Source organism: Ylistrum balloti, unplaced genomic scaffold (genome assembly GCF_031769215.1).
Source record: "Ylistrum balloti isolate Yb309-2 unplaced genomic scaffold, AGI_CSIRO_Ybal_v1 Utg370758, whole genome shotgun sequence".
In the NCBI taxonomy this organism is placed as follows: domain Eukaryota; kingdom Metazoa; phylum Mollusca; class Bivalvia; order Pectinida; family Pectinidae; genus Ylistrum; species Ylistrum balloti.
In genome coordinates this window covers 550,542-570,000 of record NW_026782445.1, presented here as the reverse complement: position 1 = coordinate 570,000, position 19,459 = coordinate 550,542, and the positions used below count along the sequence as shown (strand labels likewise).

The window sequence follows — 19,459 nt, the reverse complement described above, 5'->3', positions numbered from 1 at the left end:
AGGTTTGACATGTATATTAGTAAAGTTCAGTTAAGTCAGTAGTTAACATCATGGATCTGTTTTTCCCCCAGGTGAGGCAGCTGGTCTAGCCATGGGTCTGGTGATGTTGGGAACCAAGTCGGCCACTGCCATTGGTGACATGGTCGCGGTAAGTAGGTCAAGGTTTTATATCAGTTAACATTTATAGAAAGGTTATAGCACTGACAATGTACAAGATCAAATATGAAATTTTAAGCCTAGTGCATGATGAAGTATTGAAGTTCATTGGAGACAAAAAGTGATACTTCTGATGTAAACATGAGGTTTCCTAATTATAAAAATATCACATGTCTAAGCATTCCACCAGTAACGTATTACTATTTTGAAAAAAAACCAGTATGTGTATGTGTAATTCTATTTTCAGATGAAACAGTTCAGTTAATGATATTACAGTGTGACTTTTGTTACCATACTGCTGGTTTGTAAGATGAAGTATTAACCAGTTTTTAATGTTTTACAGTATGCCAAAGAAACACAGCATGAGAAAATCCTGCGTGGTCTGGCTGTGGGAATCTCTTTGACTATGTATGGAAGGCTAGAAGAGGCAGACACACTCATAGAAAGTTTATGTCGGGACAAAGACCCCATCCTCCGATGGTCTGGAATGTTTACCATTGCCATGGCGTACTGCGGCTCTGCAAACAACCAGGCCATCAGGCGCCTCCTTCATGTGGCAGTAAGTACAGGCCTAGAACTTCTTCATGGAAACAAGTATCAAATGTAACCCAGAATACAGCCCTGTAAACAGTTATCATAACTCAACACAGAAAACATTACCAGATACAATCTAGAATACAGCCCTGTAAACAGTTACCAAACTCAACACAGAAAACATTACCAGATACAATCTAGAATACAGCCCTGTAAACAGTTATCAAAATCAGATACCAGGTACATCCCAGAAATAAGTTACCAAGGTACAACCCAGAAATAAGTTTACCAGATACAACCCAGAAATAAGATACCAAGGTACAACCCAGAAATTAGTGTAGAAGATACAACCCAGAAATAAGTTAACCAGATACAACCCAGAAATAAGTACCAGATACAACCCCAGAAATAAGTTACCAGATACAACCCAGAAATTAAAGTTAACCAACCCAGTTACCAGAACCCAGAAATAAGTTAACCAGGTACAACCCAGAAATTAGTGTAGAAGATACAACCCAGAAATTAGTGTAGAAGATACAACCCAGAAATAAGTTAACCAGATACAACCCAGAAATAAGTTACCAAGGTACAACCCAGAAATAAGTTTACCAGATACAACCCAGAAATAAGATACCAAGGTACAACCCAGAAATTAGTACAACCCAGAAATAGAAGATACAACCCAGAAATAAGATACCAAGGTACAACCCAGAAATAAGTTAACCAGATACAACCCAGAAATAAGTTACCAAGGTACAACCCAGAAATAAGTTTACCAGATACAACCCAGAAATAAGATACCAAGGTACAACCCAGAAATAAGATACCAAGGTACAACCCAGAAATAAGATACCAAGGTACAACCCAGAAATAAGTTACCAAGGTACAACCCAGAAATAAGTTAACCAGGTACAACTCAGAAATTAGTTTACCAGATACAACCCAGAAATTAGTGTAGAAGATACAACCCAGAAATAAGTTACCAAGGTACAACCCAGAAATAAGTTTACCAGATACAACTCAGAAATAAGTTAACCAGATACAACCCAGAAATAAGTTACCAAGGTACAACCCAGAAATAAGTTAACCAGATACAACCAAGAAATAAGTTACCAAGATACAACTCAGAAATTAGTGTAGAAGATACAACCCAGAAATAAGTTTACCAGATAATTTTGACTGTTTTTTCCACAGTCGACTGTATGTTGATATTTTCCCACAGTCCTTCTGACTTTGAGATAATGAGGTTAGACTGTATGTTGATATTTTCCCACAGTCCTTCTGACTTCGAGATAATGAGGTTAGACTGTATGTTGATGTTTTCCCACAGTCCTTCTGACTTTGAGATAATGAGGTTAGACTGTATGTTGATATTTTCCCACAGTCCTGCTGACTTTGAGATAATGAGGTTCAACTATATGTTGATATTTTCCCACAGTCCTACTGACTTTGAGATAATGAGGTTCGACTGTATGATGTCAGATTCTCTTTTAAATCAAAATTTCTCACTTGTTTTGTCCATCAGAAATAAATACAAAATCTCACATTAAGTCCCTTGTTATTTAAAGGAATAGAAATTTGTTTACTTCAATATGTGAAGGTCAATAAAGAAATTTATTCCTATCAACATTCCATACTCTTCATCTTGTAAAATATCATTTATTATGTAATTACATTTTCTTTGATGGCAAAAAGAGAGGTACTCCGCTGCTATAGTTCTGTACAGGTGTGTGGTCTTAAGACAAGTGGTTCACTGTTATAGTTCTGTACAGGTGTGGGGTCTTAAGACAAGTGGTTCACTGTTATAGTTCTGTACAGGTGTGGGGTCTTAAGACAAGTGGTTCACTGTTATAGTTCTGTACAGGTGTGGGGTCTTAAGACAAGTGGTTCACTGTTATAGTTCTGTACAGGTGTGGGGTCTTAAGACAAGTGGTTCACTGTTATAGTTCTGTACAGGTGTGGGGTCTTAAGACAAGTGGTTCACTGTTATAGTTCTGTACAGGTGTGGGGTCTTAAGACAAGTGGTTCACTGTTATAGTTCTGTACAGGTGTGGGGTCTTAAGACAAATGGTTCACTGTTATAGTTCTGTACAGGTGTGGGGTCTTAAGACAAGTGATTCACTGCAATAGTTCTGTACAGGTGTGGGGTCTTAAGATAAGTGATTCACTGCAATAGTTCTGTACAGGTGTGTGGTCTTAAGACAAGTGATTCACTGTTATAGTTCTGTACAGGTGTGTGGTCTTAAGACAAGTGATTCACTGTTATAGTTCTGTACAGGTGTGGGGTCTTAAGACAAGTGGTTCACTGTTATAGTTCTGTACAGGTGTGGGGTCTTAAGACAAATGGTTCACTGTTATAGTTCTGTACAGGTGTGGGGGTCTTAGTTGATTCACTGTAGTTCTGTACAGGTGTGGGGTCTTAAGATAATTGATTCACTGCAATAGTTCTGTACAGGTGTGGGGTATTAAGACAAGTGTTTCACTGTTATAGTTCTGCACAGGTGTGGAGTCTTAAGACAAGTGATTCACTGTTATAGTTCTGTACAGGTGTAGGGTCTTAAGACAAGTGATTCACTGCAATAGTTCTGTACAGGTGTGCGGGTCTTAAGATAAGTGATTCACTGCAATAGTTCTGTACAGGTGTGGGGTCTTAAGACAAGTGATTCACTGTTATAGTTCTGCACAGGTGTGGAGTCTTAAGACAAGTGATTCACTGCAATAGTTCTGTACAGGTGTGGGGTCTTAAGACAAGTGATTCACTGTTATAGTTCTGTACAGGTGTGGGATCTTAAGACAAGTGATTCACTGTTATAGTTCTGTACAGGTGTGGGATCTTAAGACAAGTGATTCACTGTTATAGTTCTGTACAGGTGTGGGGTCTTAAGACAAGTGATTCACTGCAATAGTTCTGTACAGGTGTGGGGTCTTAAGATAAGTGATTCACTGCAATAGTTCTGTACAGGTGTGGGGTCTTAAGACAAGTGATTCACTGTTATAGTTCTGTACAGGTGTGGGGTCTTAAGACAAGTGATTCACTGTTATAGTTCTGTACAGGTGTGGGGTCTTAAGACAAGTGATTCACTGTTATAGTTCTGTACAGGTGTGGGGTCTTAAGACAAGTGATTCACTGTTATAGTTCTGTACAGGTGTGGGGTCTTAAGACAAGTGATTCACTGTTATAGTTCTGTACAGGTGTGGGGTCTTAAGACAAGTGATTCACTGTTATAGTTCTGTAAGGTGTGTGTTCTGTTCACATAGGTGTGTGGGTCTTAAGACAAGTGATTCACTGTTATAGTTCTGTACAGGTGTGAGGTCTTAAGACAAGTGATTCACTGTTATAGTTCTGTACAGGTGTGGGGTCTTAAGACAAGTGATTCACTGTTATAGTTCTGTACAGGTGTGGGGTCTTAAGACAAGTGATTCACTGTTATAGTTCTGCACAGGTGTGGAGTCTTAAGACAAGTGATTCACTGTTATAGTTCTGTACAGGTGTAGGGTCTTAAGACAAGTGATTCACTGCAATAGTTCTGTACACTGCAATAGTTCTGTACAGGTGTGGGGTCTTAAGATAAGTGATTCACTGCAATAGTTCTGTACAGGTGTGGGGTCTTAAGACAAGTGATTCACTGTTATAGTTCTGTACAGGTGTGGGGTCTTAAGACAAGTGATTTCACTGTTATAGTTCTGTACAGGTGTGGGTCTTAAGACAAGTGATTCACTGTTATAGTTCTGTACAGGTGTGGGGTCTTAAGACAAGTGATTCACTGTTATAGTTCTGTACAGGTGTGGGGTCTTAAGACAAGTGATTCACTGTTATAGTTCTGTACAGGTGTGGGATCTTAAGACAAGTGATTCACTGTTATAGTTCTGTACAGGTGTGAGGTCTTAAGACAAGTGATTCACTGTTATAGTTCTGTACAGGTGTGGGGTCTTAAGACAAGTGATTAACTGTTATAGTTCTGCACAGGTGTGGAGTCTTAAGATAAGTGATTCACTGTTATAGTTCTGTACAGGTGTGGGGTCTTAAGACAAGTGATTCACTGCAATAGTTCTTGTCCAGGTGGGGCGTGATCAATTCTTATTGAGAGAGGTGGTTCACTGGGATATTTGTGTCCTGGTATAAGACTTTATCATTACTTATTGAGATAAGTGATTCACTGCAATAGTTCTGTACAGGTGTGGGGTCTTAAGACAAGTGATTCACTGTTATAGTTCTGTACAGGTGTGGGATCTTAAGACAAGTGATTCACTGTTATAGTTCTGTACAGGTGTTGATTCACTGTTATAGTTCTGTACAGGTGTGGGGTCTTAAGACAAGTGATTCACTGTTATAGTTCTGTACAGGTGTGGGGTCTTAAGACAAGTGATTAACTGTTATAGTTCTGCACAGGTGTGGAGTCTTAAGATAAGTGATTCACTGCAATAGTGGTATAAGACAGGTGTGGGGTCTTAAGACAAGTGATTATCATTACTTATTGAGAGAGGTGGTTCACTGGGATATTTGTGTCCTGGTATAAGACATTATCATTACTTATTGAGAGAAGTGGTTCACTGGGATATTTGTGTCCAGATATGGGGTCGGATCAATACTTGATTCATAAGTAGATCATGGTGCCTGGTAAAAATCTGTCTCAGTAATTTAAAAATTCTCATGGCTGATATCAGAATGAATGGATGTTGTGTCATTTAATCTTGCTATAAACCAGCATATAACCTTTGATATTGTAATGGTGTGTATTGTCGTTAACATCAACATGCTCCCTACCATAGCCAGGGTAAATACAGACCTGTCTCCACAGTGGGTATTGGAACCAAGTCTTGTTATCATAGTCAGGGTAAATACAGACTTGTCTCCACAGCCAGTAATAGAACCAAGTTTTGTTATCATAGTCGGGGTAAATACTGACCTGTCTCCACAGCCAGTAATAGAACCAAGTCTTGTTATCATAGTCAGGGTAAATACTGACCTGTCTCCACAGCCAGTAATAGAACCAAGTCTTGTTATCATAGTCAGGGTAAATACTGACCTGTCTCCACAGCCAGTAATAGAACCAAGTCTTGTTATCATAGTCGGGGTAAATACAGACCTGTCTCCACAGCCAGTATTGGAACCAAGTCTTGTTATCATAGTCAGGGTAAATACAGACTTGTCTCCACATTGGGTATTGGAACCAAGTCTTGCTATCATAGTCAAGGTAAATACAGACCTGTCTCCACAGTGGGTATTGGAACCAAGTCTTGTTATCATAGTCGGTGTAAATACAGACTTGTCTCCACAGCCAGTATTGGAACTAAGTCTTGTTATCATAGCCAGGGTAAATACAGACTTGTCTCCACAACCAGTATTGGAACTAAGTCTTGTTATCATAGTCAGGGTAAATACAGACTTGTCTCCACAACCAGTATTGGAACTAAGTCTTGTTATCATAGTCAGGGTAAATACAGACCTGCCTCCACAACCAGTAATAGAACCAAGTTTTGTTATCATAGTCAGGGTAAATACAGACCTGTCTCCACAACCAGTAATAGAACCAAGTTTTGTTATCATAGTCGGGGTAAATACTGACCTGTCTCCACAGTGGGTATTGGAACCAAGTCTTGTTATCATAGTCAGGGTAAATACAGACCTGTCTCCACAACCAGTAATAGAACCAAGTTTTGTTATCATAGTCGGTGTAAATACAGACCTGTCTCCACATCCAGTAATAGAACCAAGTCTTGTTATCATAGTCAGGGTAAATACAGACCTGTCTCCACAACCAGTAATAGAACCAAGTATTGTTATCATAGTCAGGGTAAATACAGACCTGTCTTGTTATCATAGTCGGGGTAATACAGACTTGTCTCCACAGTGGGTATTGGAACCAAGTCTTGTTATCATAGTCGGGGTAAATACTGACCTGTCTCCATAGCCAGTATTGGAACCAAGTCTTGTTATCATAGTCGGGGTAATACAGACTTGTCTCCACAGTGGGTATTGGAACCAAGTCTTGTTATCATAGTCGGGGTAAATACTGACCTGTCTCCACAGTGGGTATTGGAACCAAGTCTTGTTATCATAGTCAGGGTAAATACAGACTTGTCTCCACAACCAGTATTGGAACTAAGTCTTGTTATCATAGTCAGGGTAAATACAGACTTGTCTCCACAGCCAGTAATAGAACCAAGTCTTGTTTTCATAGTCGGGGTAAATACAGACCTGTCTCCACAATCAGTAATAGAACCAAGTCTTGTTATCATAGTCAGGGTAATACTGATCAAACTCCACACCAAACAAGTAGTAGTGGAAGGGGGTAGGAGTCTGGGGGGGTGGGGGAGTGGGTGAAGGGTGTGGAAGAGGAGGAGAAAAAGGCTGTAGAGGGTATAGGAAGGGAAGCAGTGGAGGTATCAGATAAGGGAGAGGGAGATGAGTCCTGGGATTATGTTTCTATTTTTTCATTAGAAGTACTAAGGGAATTGGCAGATTATGGTATAGAAAATCCAATGTTACGGTGAAAACACCAATTAGCCCATACAAGTTAGTCCCTAGGTACTGCCCAATGTTAAAACCATTTGTCCACTGGACCTGTCTGACCTTTTACTCCTGATGTAGGATAATGTCTGTATACACAGTACATTTCCCAATACCATAGACAGATGGTTAGGAGATTGTCACTTCATGATTTTTCCTGAAGGGACTCGGACAGGAATGGATTTTCTCACAACATAGTTAAACGATTAAGTTGTGACCACCCTTGGTACTTATTGACCTAAACCTTCTTTGATATATCTTGTTTTATATAGAGGTTCAACACTGAAAAAAAATCCTTAGGAAAGAAGCTTTATCAGCTCTTATAATTCTTTTAAAGTGATATTGACTTTCTGTTAGGGAGAGAAGCCAATTAGAACGTGATATTAACTACGTGTTAGCAGAGGAAGGTAATTAAAAAGTGATAATGACTGACTATTTTTACTGCTTTACAGACTACAGACTGTGTTGATCCATCTGACTGTGTGTCCATGTAGTTATGTATCTGTCCATCTATCTATGTGACTGTCTATTTTGCTGTGTGTTTTCCCACCAATGTGACTGTCGTCTGTCTGTAATCCATCTGTCTGTGTTCCTTTCTGTCCTTCTGGGTGTCTATCTATCTGTCTTTAATACTTTGGGGTTGAGACAAAAAATAGATGTTTGCTTACAGAATTCTATTTTTGGATGAGAGATCTTTGTGGATTCTGAAAGATTACTTTTAACATTCCGTGATTGACCTACTTTCATCAGTGTTAAGAAGACATATATAGCTTAACTTCCCTCAAATAAATCAAATATAGAATTCAGAATACTAAGATCCTGTTTCTTAAATACAACAAGAAACTTTGAAAAAATTTTAAAATCGGTATTAACACCTGAAATGATTTTCCAAACAACTTCATAATTTGTCTATATTTTGATAGCTAAATACTTATATAACATAGTTTATTGACTCAGGTATTGTAATATGAGAATCATGTTAGGGATGATGAGACAAGTTTTACAGAACTGAATCTGTTTCATATTAATGCTTGAACTATCATCTTTCAGACTTGGAACAAAATTTGTGTACACAAATTGATTACATCACAATATGTGGGGTCTTGAATTACAAGGAAATAAATATCTCTGTGATATTAATTGCTATTCTATTAATTTCTTGTACTGCATGAGGATGAATTTTCAGTTTATTTCCAAAATTATGAGCAGGTTTGATAATCAGATATATAGTATACACTGGTTTATAGGATAACTCAATCTTGTGAATTGTAGGAAAACCCTGTTTATTATGTTGTTGTTATTACAACAGGCTGGCATTTTGAAGTGTGTTTATTATCCATCTGTGGAAACAATAACATAAAAGTAGAATAACTAAGGTGAAGTTGAAGTGACGTAGAAATTAATTACCAAGGTTGTTACTTGTGTTGAGTGCAATATAAACTAGTGCTAATTATGTAGGGTGGAGATTATTTCTAAACAAGGAATCGATGAAAGAAAGTCTAGATTTCAATTTCCATAAACTCAAATTATCTCTCTCAGAAAATGCTGATGAATCTTACATAAAACCAGGCTTAATAGTTTTGACCTATGGTTCAGGAGTAAATCCAGTAACTACAAGAAGATATTTGACTTTGAAGCAAGTGCATCAAGCAGTTTAATTCATTCTTAAGATCTTCTGTATCTAATTTCAATTTTTTTATAGAAAAGTGCTACATGTGTATGTATTTTGTACAATCTTTGAACACATCTGAAAACCATGATTAATATCAATAAATGACTAAAAATACAACCAACATTGATGTAATACGCGCCATTAAGGAATTTTGATATATTTAGTGACATCCTTGTCAAGGTTGAAGTTGGACAGGCCTTCTAGAACCTCTCTAATTTTTTTTTTCAGGTCAGTGATGTGAATGATGACGTAAGAAGAGTAGCAGTGACCTCCCTTGGATTCCTGCTGTTTAGGTCAGTGTCTTTGTTATTTCAGCAGTATGGCCCTAAATTTGTGCTTAAAGGAGATGTGTGTCTACTTGTAACATCTTCTAGAGAGTCTGACGACTGACTCTTCTGTACCTGTAACAGACTCTTCTGAGTCTGACTGACTCTGCTGTACCTGTAACAGACTCCTCAAAGTCTGAATGACACTGCTGTAAGTGTAACAAACTCTTCTGAGTCTGACGGCTGACTCTGCTGTAAGTGTAATAGACCCTTGTGAGTCTGACTGACTCTGCTGTAAGTGTAATAGGCTCTTTTGAGTCTGACGACTGACACTGCTGTAAGTGTAACAGACTTCTCAAAGTCTGACGGCTGACTCTGTTGTAAGTGTAATAAACTCTTGTGAGTCTGACTGACTCTGCTGTAAGTGTAATAGGCTCTTTTGAGTCTGACTACTGACTCTGCTGTAAGTGTAACAGACTCTTCTGAGTCTGACTGACTCTTCTGTAAGTGTGACAGACTATTCTGAGCCTGACGGCTGATTGCTGTAAGTGTAACAGATTCTTCTGAGCCTGACGGTTGATAGCTGTAAGTGTAACAAAATCCTTTGAGAGTCCACTGACACTAACTTGGCTAAAAATGTGCCATGTCTGATGATCAGCAGATCAAAGTTTTTATAACCAGTATAATTCATTTAAGAACACTTGAAACTAAACTTCAACAATAATAACAATAAATACAGGTTGTTATCTCTTGAAAGAGGTAATAAGATAAATGCATGTGTCAGCTGCATTTCTGAAGCAGAAGCAACAGTTACGTAAGTTTTGATAATAACAGTTAATCATTTAATCAGTCTTGTGTTTTGAAAACCTACTATGATTTATCAAGCCTTTTAGCAGAAAGTGTAAAAACATGAAATGCAAAACAGACCTGATGGTATGTACGTGATATTTGCTGCATATGTGCTTTCACTATATTGATGGAAACTTTCTGACCAGTCTGGTGTCTTGTTAGATTACAGAAGTTTTGATATTACAGCCGTACAAATATGTAAAGAATAGTGTTGCATAATTATTATTAAGTGTATACACTTTTGGAAGTGTCTGGTTGTTTTGGAATTTACTTCAGTCACCATCTCCATCTCCTTTTGGTTACTATCATCTGCCTTTGTGCCCCTCCAGCCCCTTCACTTCTAAGTTCCCTTGCCCCAGGCCCCCCCTCCCATCCCTTCTCCCAGCAAAATCAACCCCCCCCCCCACCACCATTCCCCCTCTGGATCCCACCGATACAGTAAAACGCTACTGTAAAGGTAGATTCTGTTCTGTTTAGGTTAAGTTTTCGTCATTCCTTAAATGTGACTGAGGTAGAAAATATGTGGTACATTAGTTACTTGTGACTTGTAGCTCAGGTCTGGATTGTATCTAGTAAATACCTGGTTCCCCAGAAATTGATTAAATAATCTGACGAAAATAACACACTGAGTAGTGGTATTCTGAATCAGGGAGGTTGCCACTGCCATAAACATATTTTGTCTGACTTGCACTTTTAGAGATACCAAACTGACGAATGACATTTTGAAAAGCGTTTGTTAATTTAGTGTTTTCTTGTAAGAGAAGGAACCAGCTTAATGCACAAATCAGAAACAGGGTTACTTCTATTATTTCATTAGTCATTGTAGCAAAATTTTTTCCAAGCTCTTTGTGCATCAATTATTCCAGTTGTTTAATATTTGAAATTTAAAAAAATACACCAAAAAACCTACAGGTACAGAGTTTGCCAATCCTTGAGTAGCTTACAGGGAAGAATGTTAATACAGGTAACCAAGGTTTCTGGTAGAATTTGATAATCTTGTCTATCTTTACATATTGCTTTAGAAACAGTAGACAGTATGAGTAATTAGATTTATGTCTGTTGTATGTAGTACTAACAATATATAGTCCTGGGTTTATCACTGTGTTTATTGACGTTTGTTGTTTCGTGCACCCTTCTTTAGTTTTAGAAGTACTTTAAAATTCTACAGGGAAATCAATGCAAAACTTTTTCAGGCCTTCCATACTGGATAAAATGTCACCAGGACGTCTTTCTTACTCTCTGGGATATCAGTAGCTATTTTTTGTCACATATAGTGTCAGTGGATGTGGAATTTTTAATATCTATAGAATATTACACACAGTATCAGTGGATGTGGAATATTTAATATCTATAGAATATTACTCACACAGTATCAGTGGATGTGGAATATTTAATACACAGTATCAGTGGATGTGGAATATTTAATATCTATAGAATATTACACACAGTATCAGTGGATGTGGAATATCTACAGAATATTACACACAGTATCAGTGGATGTGAAATATTTAATATCTATAGAATATTACACACATAGTATCAGTGGATGTGGAATATCTACAGAATATTACACACAGTATCAGTGGATGTGAAATATTTAATATCTATAGAATATTACACACACAGTATCAGTGGATGTGAAATATTTAATATCTACAGAATATTACACACAGTATCAGTGGATGTGAAATATTTAATATCTACAGAATATTACACACAGTATCAGTGGATGTGAAATATTTAATATCTACAGAATATTACACACACAGTATCAGTGGATGTGAAATATTTAATATCTATAGAATATTACACACAGTATCAGTGGATGTGAAATATTTAATATCTATATTACACACAGAATATTACACACACACAGTATCAGTGGATGTGGAATATCACACAGAATATTACACACACACAGTATCAGTGGATGTGAAATATTTAATATCTATAGAATATTACACACACAGTATCAGTGGATGTGAAATATTTAATATCTACAGAATATCACACAGTATCAGAATATTACACACACACACAGTATCAGTGGATGTGAAATATTTAATATCTATAGAATATTACACACAGTATCAGTGGATGTGAAATATTTAATATCTACAGAATATTACACACAGTATCAGTGGATGTGAAATATTTAATATCTACACAGTAGAATATTACACACACACACAGTATCAGTGGATGTGAAATATTTAATATCTACAGAATATTACACACACAGTATCAGTGGATGTGAAATATTTAATATCTATAGAATATTACACACACAGTATCAGTGGATGTGAAATATTTAATATCTATAGAATATTACACACACAGTATCAGTGGATGTGAAATATTTAATATCTACAGAATATTACACACAGTATCAGTGGATGTGAAATATTTAATATCTACAGAATATTACACACACAGTATCAGTGGATGTGAATACTCTGATTTTAGTTGGTAAGGAAGATGTCTGAATGGTTGAGGGTCCCCTTGTATGGATTCTGATGTTTCAACAATTTCTGTCATTTGACTTGTTTCCTCTTAAATTGGTTTATTTAACCCTGCAGCAGTACTAACATAGAACAGTACAACAGCCTAATGGAGAGATTCACTTTGTAAGATTCCTGTGTTAGGTGTCAAGTACAGCTGTTGTTGACATGGTAACGCTGAACAGTCCTCATCTTTGTCTTCACAAAGTTTTCAATGTATATCTTCTTTATTAATTATATCGAGAAATGCAAGTGTCATTTCCATCCTAGTGTATGGGTTCAGGAACCTTTGTCAGTATACAACTATATGGTTTGTAAACTTTGAGCATCTCAAAACATACCCATAGACCTATACAACCTCAAATCAAATCTTTATTATGCAGGAGTAACAATATTTGTAAGGGAAACTGTTGTTAAGATTATCATGAAATAATTTTTATCTTAATTGTGTGATCTACTTATGTAACCAAAATTCTCATCTGTTGTTATTTCTGGAGAAGTACTCTATGGATCTTTCTCAAATTCTATATCTAGGTTCCCCCTGGTCTCTAGTTGTGCCTAGTCTGTGTTCAGGGCTGATTGGGTAATAATATTCATTATGATTAAAAATTTCTGGTAGCTTTACATCATGTAACAACTGGTATTGAAATATTTTCTTTGTTTTGTTATGAGATTTGAATTTTGAATTTTATATTTGATTATGGATTAAAACTTTACTACTTAAAACTTATTCCAGAAACTTTACTGATGGATGTAATGTATCATAGGATGAGATTAATAAACTGAAAAACTATAAAACCATCTCTTTTGGTGGGACTCAAATATTTGGATTTCCAATGAATAGTGTTTTGTTGGCACTTGATTTTGTTATTAAATAGTACTCATAAACTCCCATAATACTAAAATTCATACAGAATTTGAACAATCTATCAATTTGTGGACATATGATTTTTAGATTAAGGGTACCCATGAAATCAATGTCTTTGTTTAATATGTTGATGTCATAACAGGTTCAGCGATGAGTGATTACAATTAGATCATCTAGGGCTCCGTAGCACCCTTATTTGTCATATTTATCGGTAAATGACCCAATCTGTTTGTAAATGTTGAAGTTTGTAGATGGTGTTATAGTGTACCACCAGGACAGACCAGTAATTAGAGGCTATGTAAATGGAATCCTAACGATCAAGGCTATCAGCTTCATGATGTACCATAATTCTGTCAGCCACACATACAGTACATTAATTTTATAGCTGCTATTTTCAGTACAATTTTCAGTGCTCATTTTGTGGTAATTGAGAAGGAAATTGCATGAGAGAAAGCGATTATACAAGAAATGTCCTTCTTTGATAACTTAATACATCTGCGTTCTTACTTGAGGACTTGGCGTGAGAAATGATTGAGGTGTAAGGATGAAATGTGCAGGCTTTGTGAGCTTTGTCTTAGGGTCAGTTTACCTCATTTAATCAGGGAGAATGTCTTTTGTTAAGTAGCTTTACAAATTATGCAGCTGTTCTTAATTGTTGCAATAAGTTACCTAGCTGTAGTGAGTGAAAATTTAAATAGGGGAGATAACTGGGGCATTTTGATCACTTAATTATTTCAGAAATAAATGAAAAACTGATACAAAATTGATTCAGACCGATAGATATTGATGTTGGAATGTTGATTCTTTAAATATAATGAGATGCCTGTAAACTTATGGAGCATGTAATTAAGGTTAATTGTTCTTATATTCTATGTAAGAAAGAAACAAATAGAAGAGGAAGATATTACAAGATTTGTTGGTGTACACAGATAAAAGATCAACTTTGTAGTGAAATACGAAGAGGCTATTAATCACAACATACTAACACGTTAACGATTAAAAGGGTGTTGACTTTATTGTCTACTGGTTTCGCCTCTGTCACAGAGGCTTCTTGAACACCAATTAAGAAGGCGTTGACTTTATTGTCTACTAGTTTCACCTCTGTCACAGAGGCTTCTTCAAGACCAATTAAGAAGGTGTTGACTTTATTGTCTACTAGTTTCACCTCTGTCACAGTGGATTCTTCAAGACCAATTAAGAAGGTGTTGACTTTATTGTCTACTAGTTTCGCCTCTGTCACAGTGGATTCTTCAAGACCAATTAAGAAGGTGTTGACTTTATTGTCTACTAGTTTCGCCTCTGTCACAGAGGCTTCTTCAGGACCAATTAAGAAGGTGTTGTCTTTATTGTCTACTAGTTTCGCCTCTGTCACAGTGGATTCTTCAGAACTAATTAAGAAGGTGTTGACTTTATTGTCTACTAGTTTCACCTCAGTCACAGTGGATTCTTGAGGACCAATTAAGAAGGTGTTGTCTTTATTGTCTACTAGTTTCACTTCTGTCACAGTGGATTCTTCAGGACTAATTAAGGGATTTCTTGTAACTAAACTCATGTGATTGATCATGAAGTAGGATTTAGCAGACTGATTCCTTTCCAGGGACAGGAGTCAGGACAAGAGGTAGTAAAAGTTAGTTCCCAAGGTAAGAGCAAGGCTGTTGTGAGAGTTATTTCCCTTGAGATAGATAGGGGATCTGATAAACAGAGGGAGATACCATGGAGTTGTTTCTGTATTGATAATGGCATCAGTTCCTCATGGATCAGTGAAGAGGATATATCTTCTAATGATGATCAGCACAATCTGCTCACCATGGAGTTGGAAAAGACTATATAAGATATTTCTGATATGTAGGTGTGTGAAACAAACTATGTGATGTCTTTCTAAGAAACAAATTCTGTGTTAAACATTCTACAAAAATGAAAGCAGTTACAAGACTTTTGAGTTTTGTAATATTAGGTGAAAATTCAAGAGACTTAGGGATTCTGTGATAAAGTGGGGACATGATGAGACAGTAGGATTCTGTGATAAAGTGGAGACATGAGGAGGTTGTAGGATTCTGTGATAAAATGGAGACATGAGACAGTAGGATTCTGTGATAAAATGGAGACATGACGAGACAGTAGGATTCTGTGATAAAGTGGAGATATAACGAGACAGTAGGATTCTGTGATAAAGTGGAGACATAACGAGACAGTAGGATTCTGTAATAAAGTGGAGACAGAACGAGACAGTAGGATTCTGTAATAAAGTGGAGACATAACGAGACAGTAAGTTTCTGTAATAAAGTGGAGACATAACGAGACAGTTGGATTCTGTGATAAAATGGGGACATGAGGAGACAGTAAGATTCTGTGATAAAATGGATACATAATGAGACAGTAGGATTCTGTAATAAAGTGGAGACATCAGGCAACAGATTGCACAAACTAGATGAGAACTAGAACTGACTGCTAACATGCAATATTTGTCTGGGCCAGTAATTAAATGATAAAGTCATCAGCAGCAATTTCTAGCAATCTCCATTTGGCAGTTATGTATTAAAATGTAAATACGATGATGAGATTACGAGTGTGTCTGATGAAGCCGTAGAAAAGGAAGTTGTGGTGACATTATTTGGCCTCAGTGATTCACTTGTTGAAGTCTTTATTTAGACTTGTACAGCTGAGGAGGAAAGTCCTTGTAATTGTGTGAATGTTTCTAAATCAACCATCAACTTGTGCTCACCATAGGAGAGCTTGAAATAGATTCATGCGTAAACAAGATTCGCATCTCTCCCGCAGATAATGTTCGCAATTTTCCAACCAAACAAGATCTGTGAAATCTGAAGCCATTTCTCTAGAAGCAAATGCTGTAGTTATGATTATTAAGAATACAGATGTAAGTGTTCTGGATAATGATCCTAGCTTGTGCTAGATAGCCTGTAATATCTGTACACATGATATACTCATCACTACTGGTTACATATCATATACTGAAACATCACTACTGGTTACATATCATATACTGAAACATCACTACTGGTTACATATCATATACTGAAACATCACTACTGGTTACATGTCATATACTGAAACATCACTACTGGTTACATGTCATATACTGAAACATCACTACTGGTTACATGTCATATACTGAAACATCACTACTGGTTACATATCATATACTGAAACATATCACTACTGGTTACATATCATATACTGAAACATCACTACTGGTTACATATCATATACTGAAATATATCACTACTGGTTACATATCATATACTGAAACATATCACTACTGGTTGCATATACTGATATACTGGTTAAACATATACACTACTGGTTACATATCATATACTGAAACATCACTACTGGTTACATATCATATACTGAAACATATCACTACTGGTTACATATCATATACTGAAACATATCACTACTGGTTACATATCATATACTGAAACATATCACTACTGGTTACATATCATATACTGAAACATCACTACTGGTTACATATCATATACTGAAACATATCACTACTGGTTACATATCATATACTGAAACATATCACTACTGGTTACATATCATATACTGAAACATATACTGGTTACACTACTGGTTACATATCATATACTGAAACATCACTACTGGTTACATATCAAACATATACTACTGACAATATACATCACTACTGGTTACATATCATATACTGAAACATATCACTACTGGTTGCATATCATATACTGAAAGATGACTTCTGGTTTGATATCATATACTGAAACATATCACTACTGGTTACATATCATATACTGAAACATATCACTACTGGTTACATATCATATACTGAAATATATCACTACTGGTTACATATCATATACTGAAACATCACTACTGGTTACAAATGATATACTGAAACATATCACTACTGGTTACATATCATATACTGAAACATCACTACTGGTTACATATCATATACTGAAACATCACTACTGGTTACATGTCATATACACTACTGGTTACATATCATATACAAACATACTACTGGTTACATATCATATACTGAAACATCACTACTGGTTACATATCATATACTGAAACATCACTACTGGTTACATATCATATACTGAAACATCACTACTGGTTACATATCATATACTGAAACATCACTACTGGTTACATATCATATACTGAAACATCACTACTGGTTACATATCATATACTGGTTACATATCATATACTGAAACATCACTACTGGTTACAATATATACTGAAACACACTACTGGTTACATATCATATACTGAAACATATCACTGGTTACATGGTTACATATCATATACTGAAACATCACTACTGGTTACATATCATATACTGAAACATCACTACTGGTTACATATCATATACTGAAACATCATCTACTGGTTACATATCTGGTTACATATCATATACTGAAACATCACTACTGGTTACATATCATATACTGAAACATACTGGTTACACTACTGGTTACATATCATATACTGAAATATATCACTACTGGTTACATATCATATACTGAAACATCACTACTGGTTACATATCATATACTGAAACATCACTACTGGTTACATATCATATACTGAAACATACTGGTTACACTACTGGTTACATATCATATACTGAAACATATACACTACTGGTTACATATCATATACTGAAACATATCACTACTGGTTACATATCATATACTGAAACATATCACTACTGGTTACCTATCATATACTGAAACATATCACTACTGGTTACATATCATATACTGAAACATATCACTACTGGTTACATATCATATACTGAAACATATCACTACTGGTTACATATCATATACTGAAATATATCACTACTGGTTACATATCATATACTGAAACATCACTACTGGTTACATATCATATACTGAAATATATCACTACTGGTTACATATCATATACTGAAACATATCACTACTGGTTACATATCATATACTGAAACATCACTACTGGTTACATATCATATACTGAAACATATCACTACTGGTTACATATCATATACTGAAACATATCACTACTGGTTACATATCATATACTGAAACATCACTACTGGTTACATATCATATACTGAAACATATCACTACTGGTTACATATCATATACTGAAACATCACTCACTATCTGGTTACATATCATATACTGAAACATACTGGTTACATATCATATACTGAAACATCACTACTGGTTACATATCATATACTACTACATATACTGGTTACATATCATATACTGAAACATCACTACTGGTTACATATCATATACTGAAACATCACTACTGGTTACATATCATATACTGAAACATCACTACTGGTTACATATCATATACTGAAACATCACTACTGGTTACATATCATATACTGAAACATCACTACTGGTTACATATCATATACTGAAACATCACTACTGGTTACATATCATATACTGAAACATATCACTACTGGTTACATATCATATACTGAAACATCACTACTGGTTACATATCATATACTGAAACATCACTACTGGTTACATATCATATACTGAAACATCACTACTGGTTACATATCATATACTGAAACATATCACTACTGGTTACATATCATATACTGAAACATCACTACTGGTTACATATCATATACTGAAACATCACTACTGGTTACATATCACTACTGGTTACTATCATATACTGAAACATCACTATCACTACTGGTTACATATCATATACTGAAACATCACTACTGGTTACATATCATATACTGAAATATATCACTACTGGTTACATATCATATACTGAAACATCACAACCAGATACAAACCCATTTATATTTTACTTTGTTTTAAGCTTGTTTGTTTGTAATGAAATATAAAACTATTTCGATGATAGATAAAGTTCTGTTTGATAATATTGCAATCAGCGCTTTTCTTCATCTATTTATATATATATAGAGTTCTGTAATTCTAAATACTGTATTGTCTAAGGAATTCTGTAACTACATTGAAATACTGTAAGGTTTAAGGAATTCTGTCACTACATTGAAATCCTGTATTGTCTAAGGAATTCTGTGACAACATTGAAATACTGTAT

The 19,459-nt window shown here is 35.8% G+C and overlaps 1 protein-coding gene across 2 annotated transcripts in view; it reads left to right on the top strand.

Annotated features, from left to right (window-relative positions):
* The window catches only part of LOC132558135 (26S proteasome non-ATPase regulatory subunit 1-like), a 233,656-nt gene that overhangs the window by 16,716 nt on the left and 197,481 nt on the right, over window positions 1-19,459 (top strand). For both annotated transcript variants that reach the window (XM_060222666.1, XM_060222665.1), the window contains exons 19-21: window positions 72-148; window positions 500-715; window positions 9,102-9,166. In XM_060222666.1, the coding sequence (XP_060078649.1) occupies window positions 72-148; window positions 500-715; window positions 9,102-9,166 (358 nt within the window). The remainder of the gene's footprint in view (window positions 1-71; window positions 149-499; window positions 716-9,101; window positions 9,167-19,459) is intronic.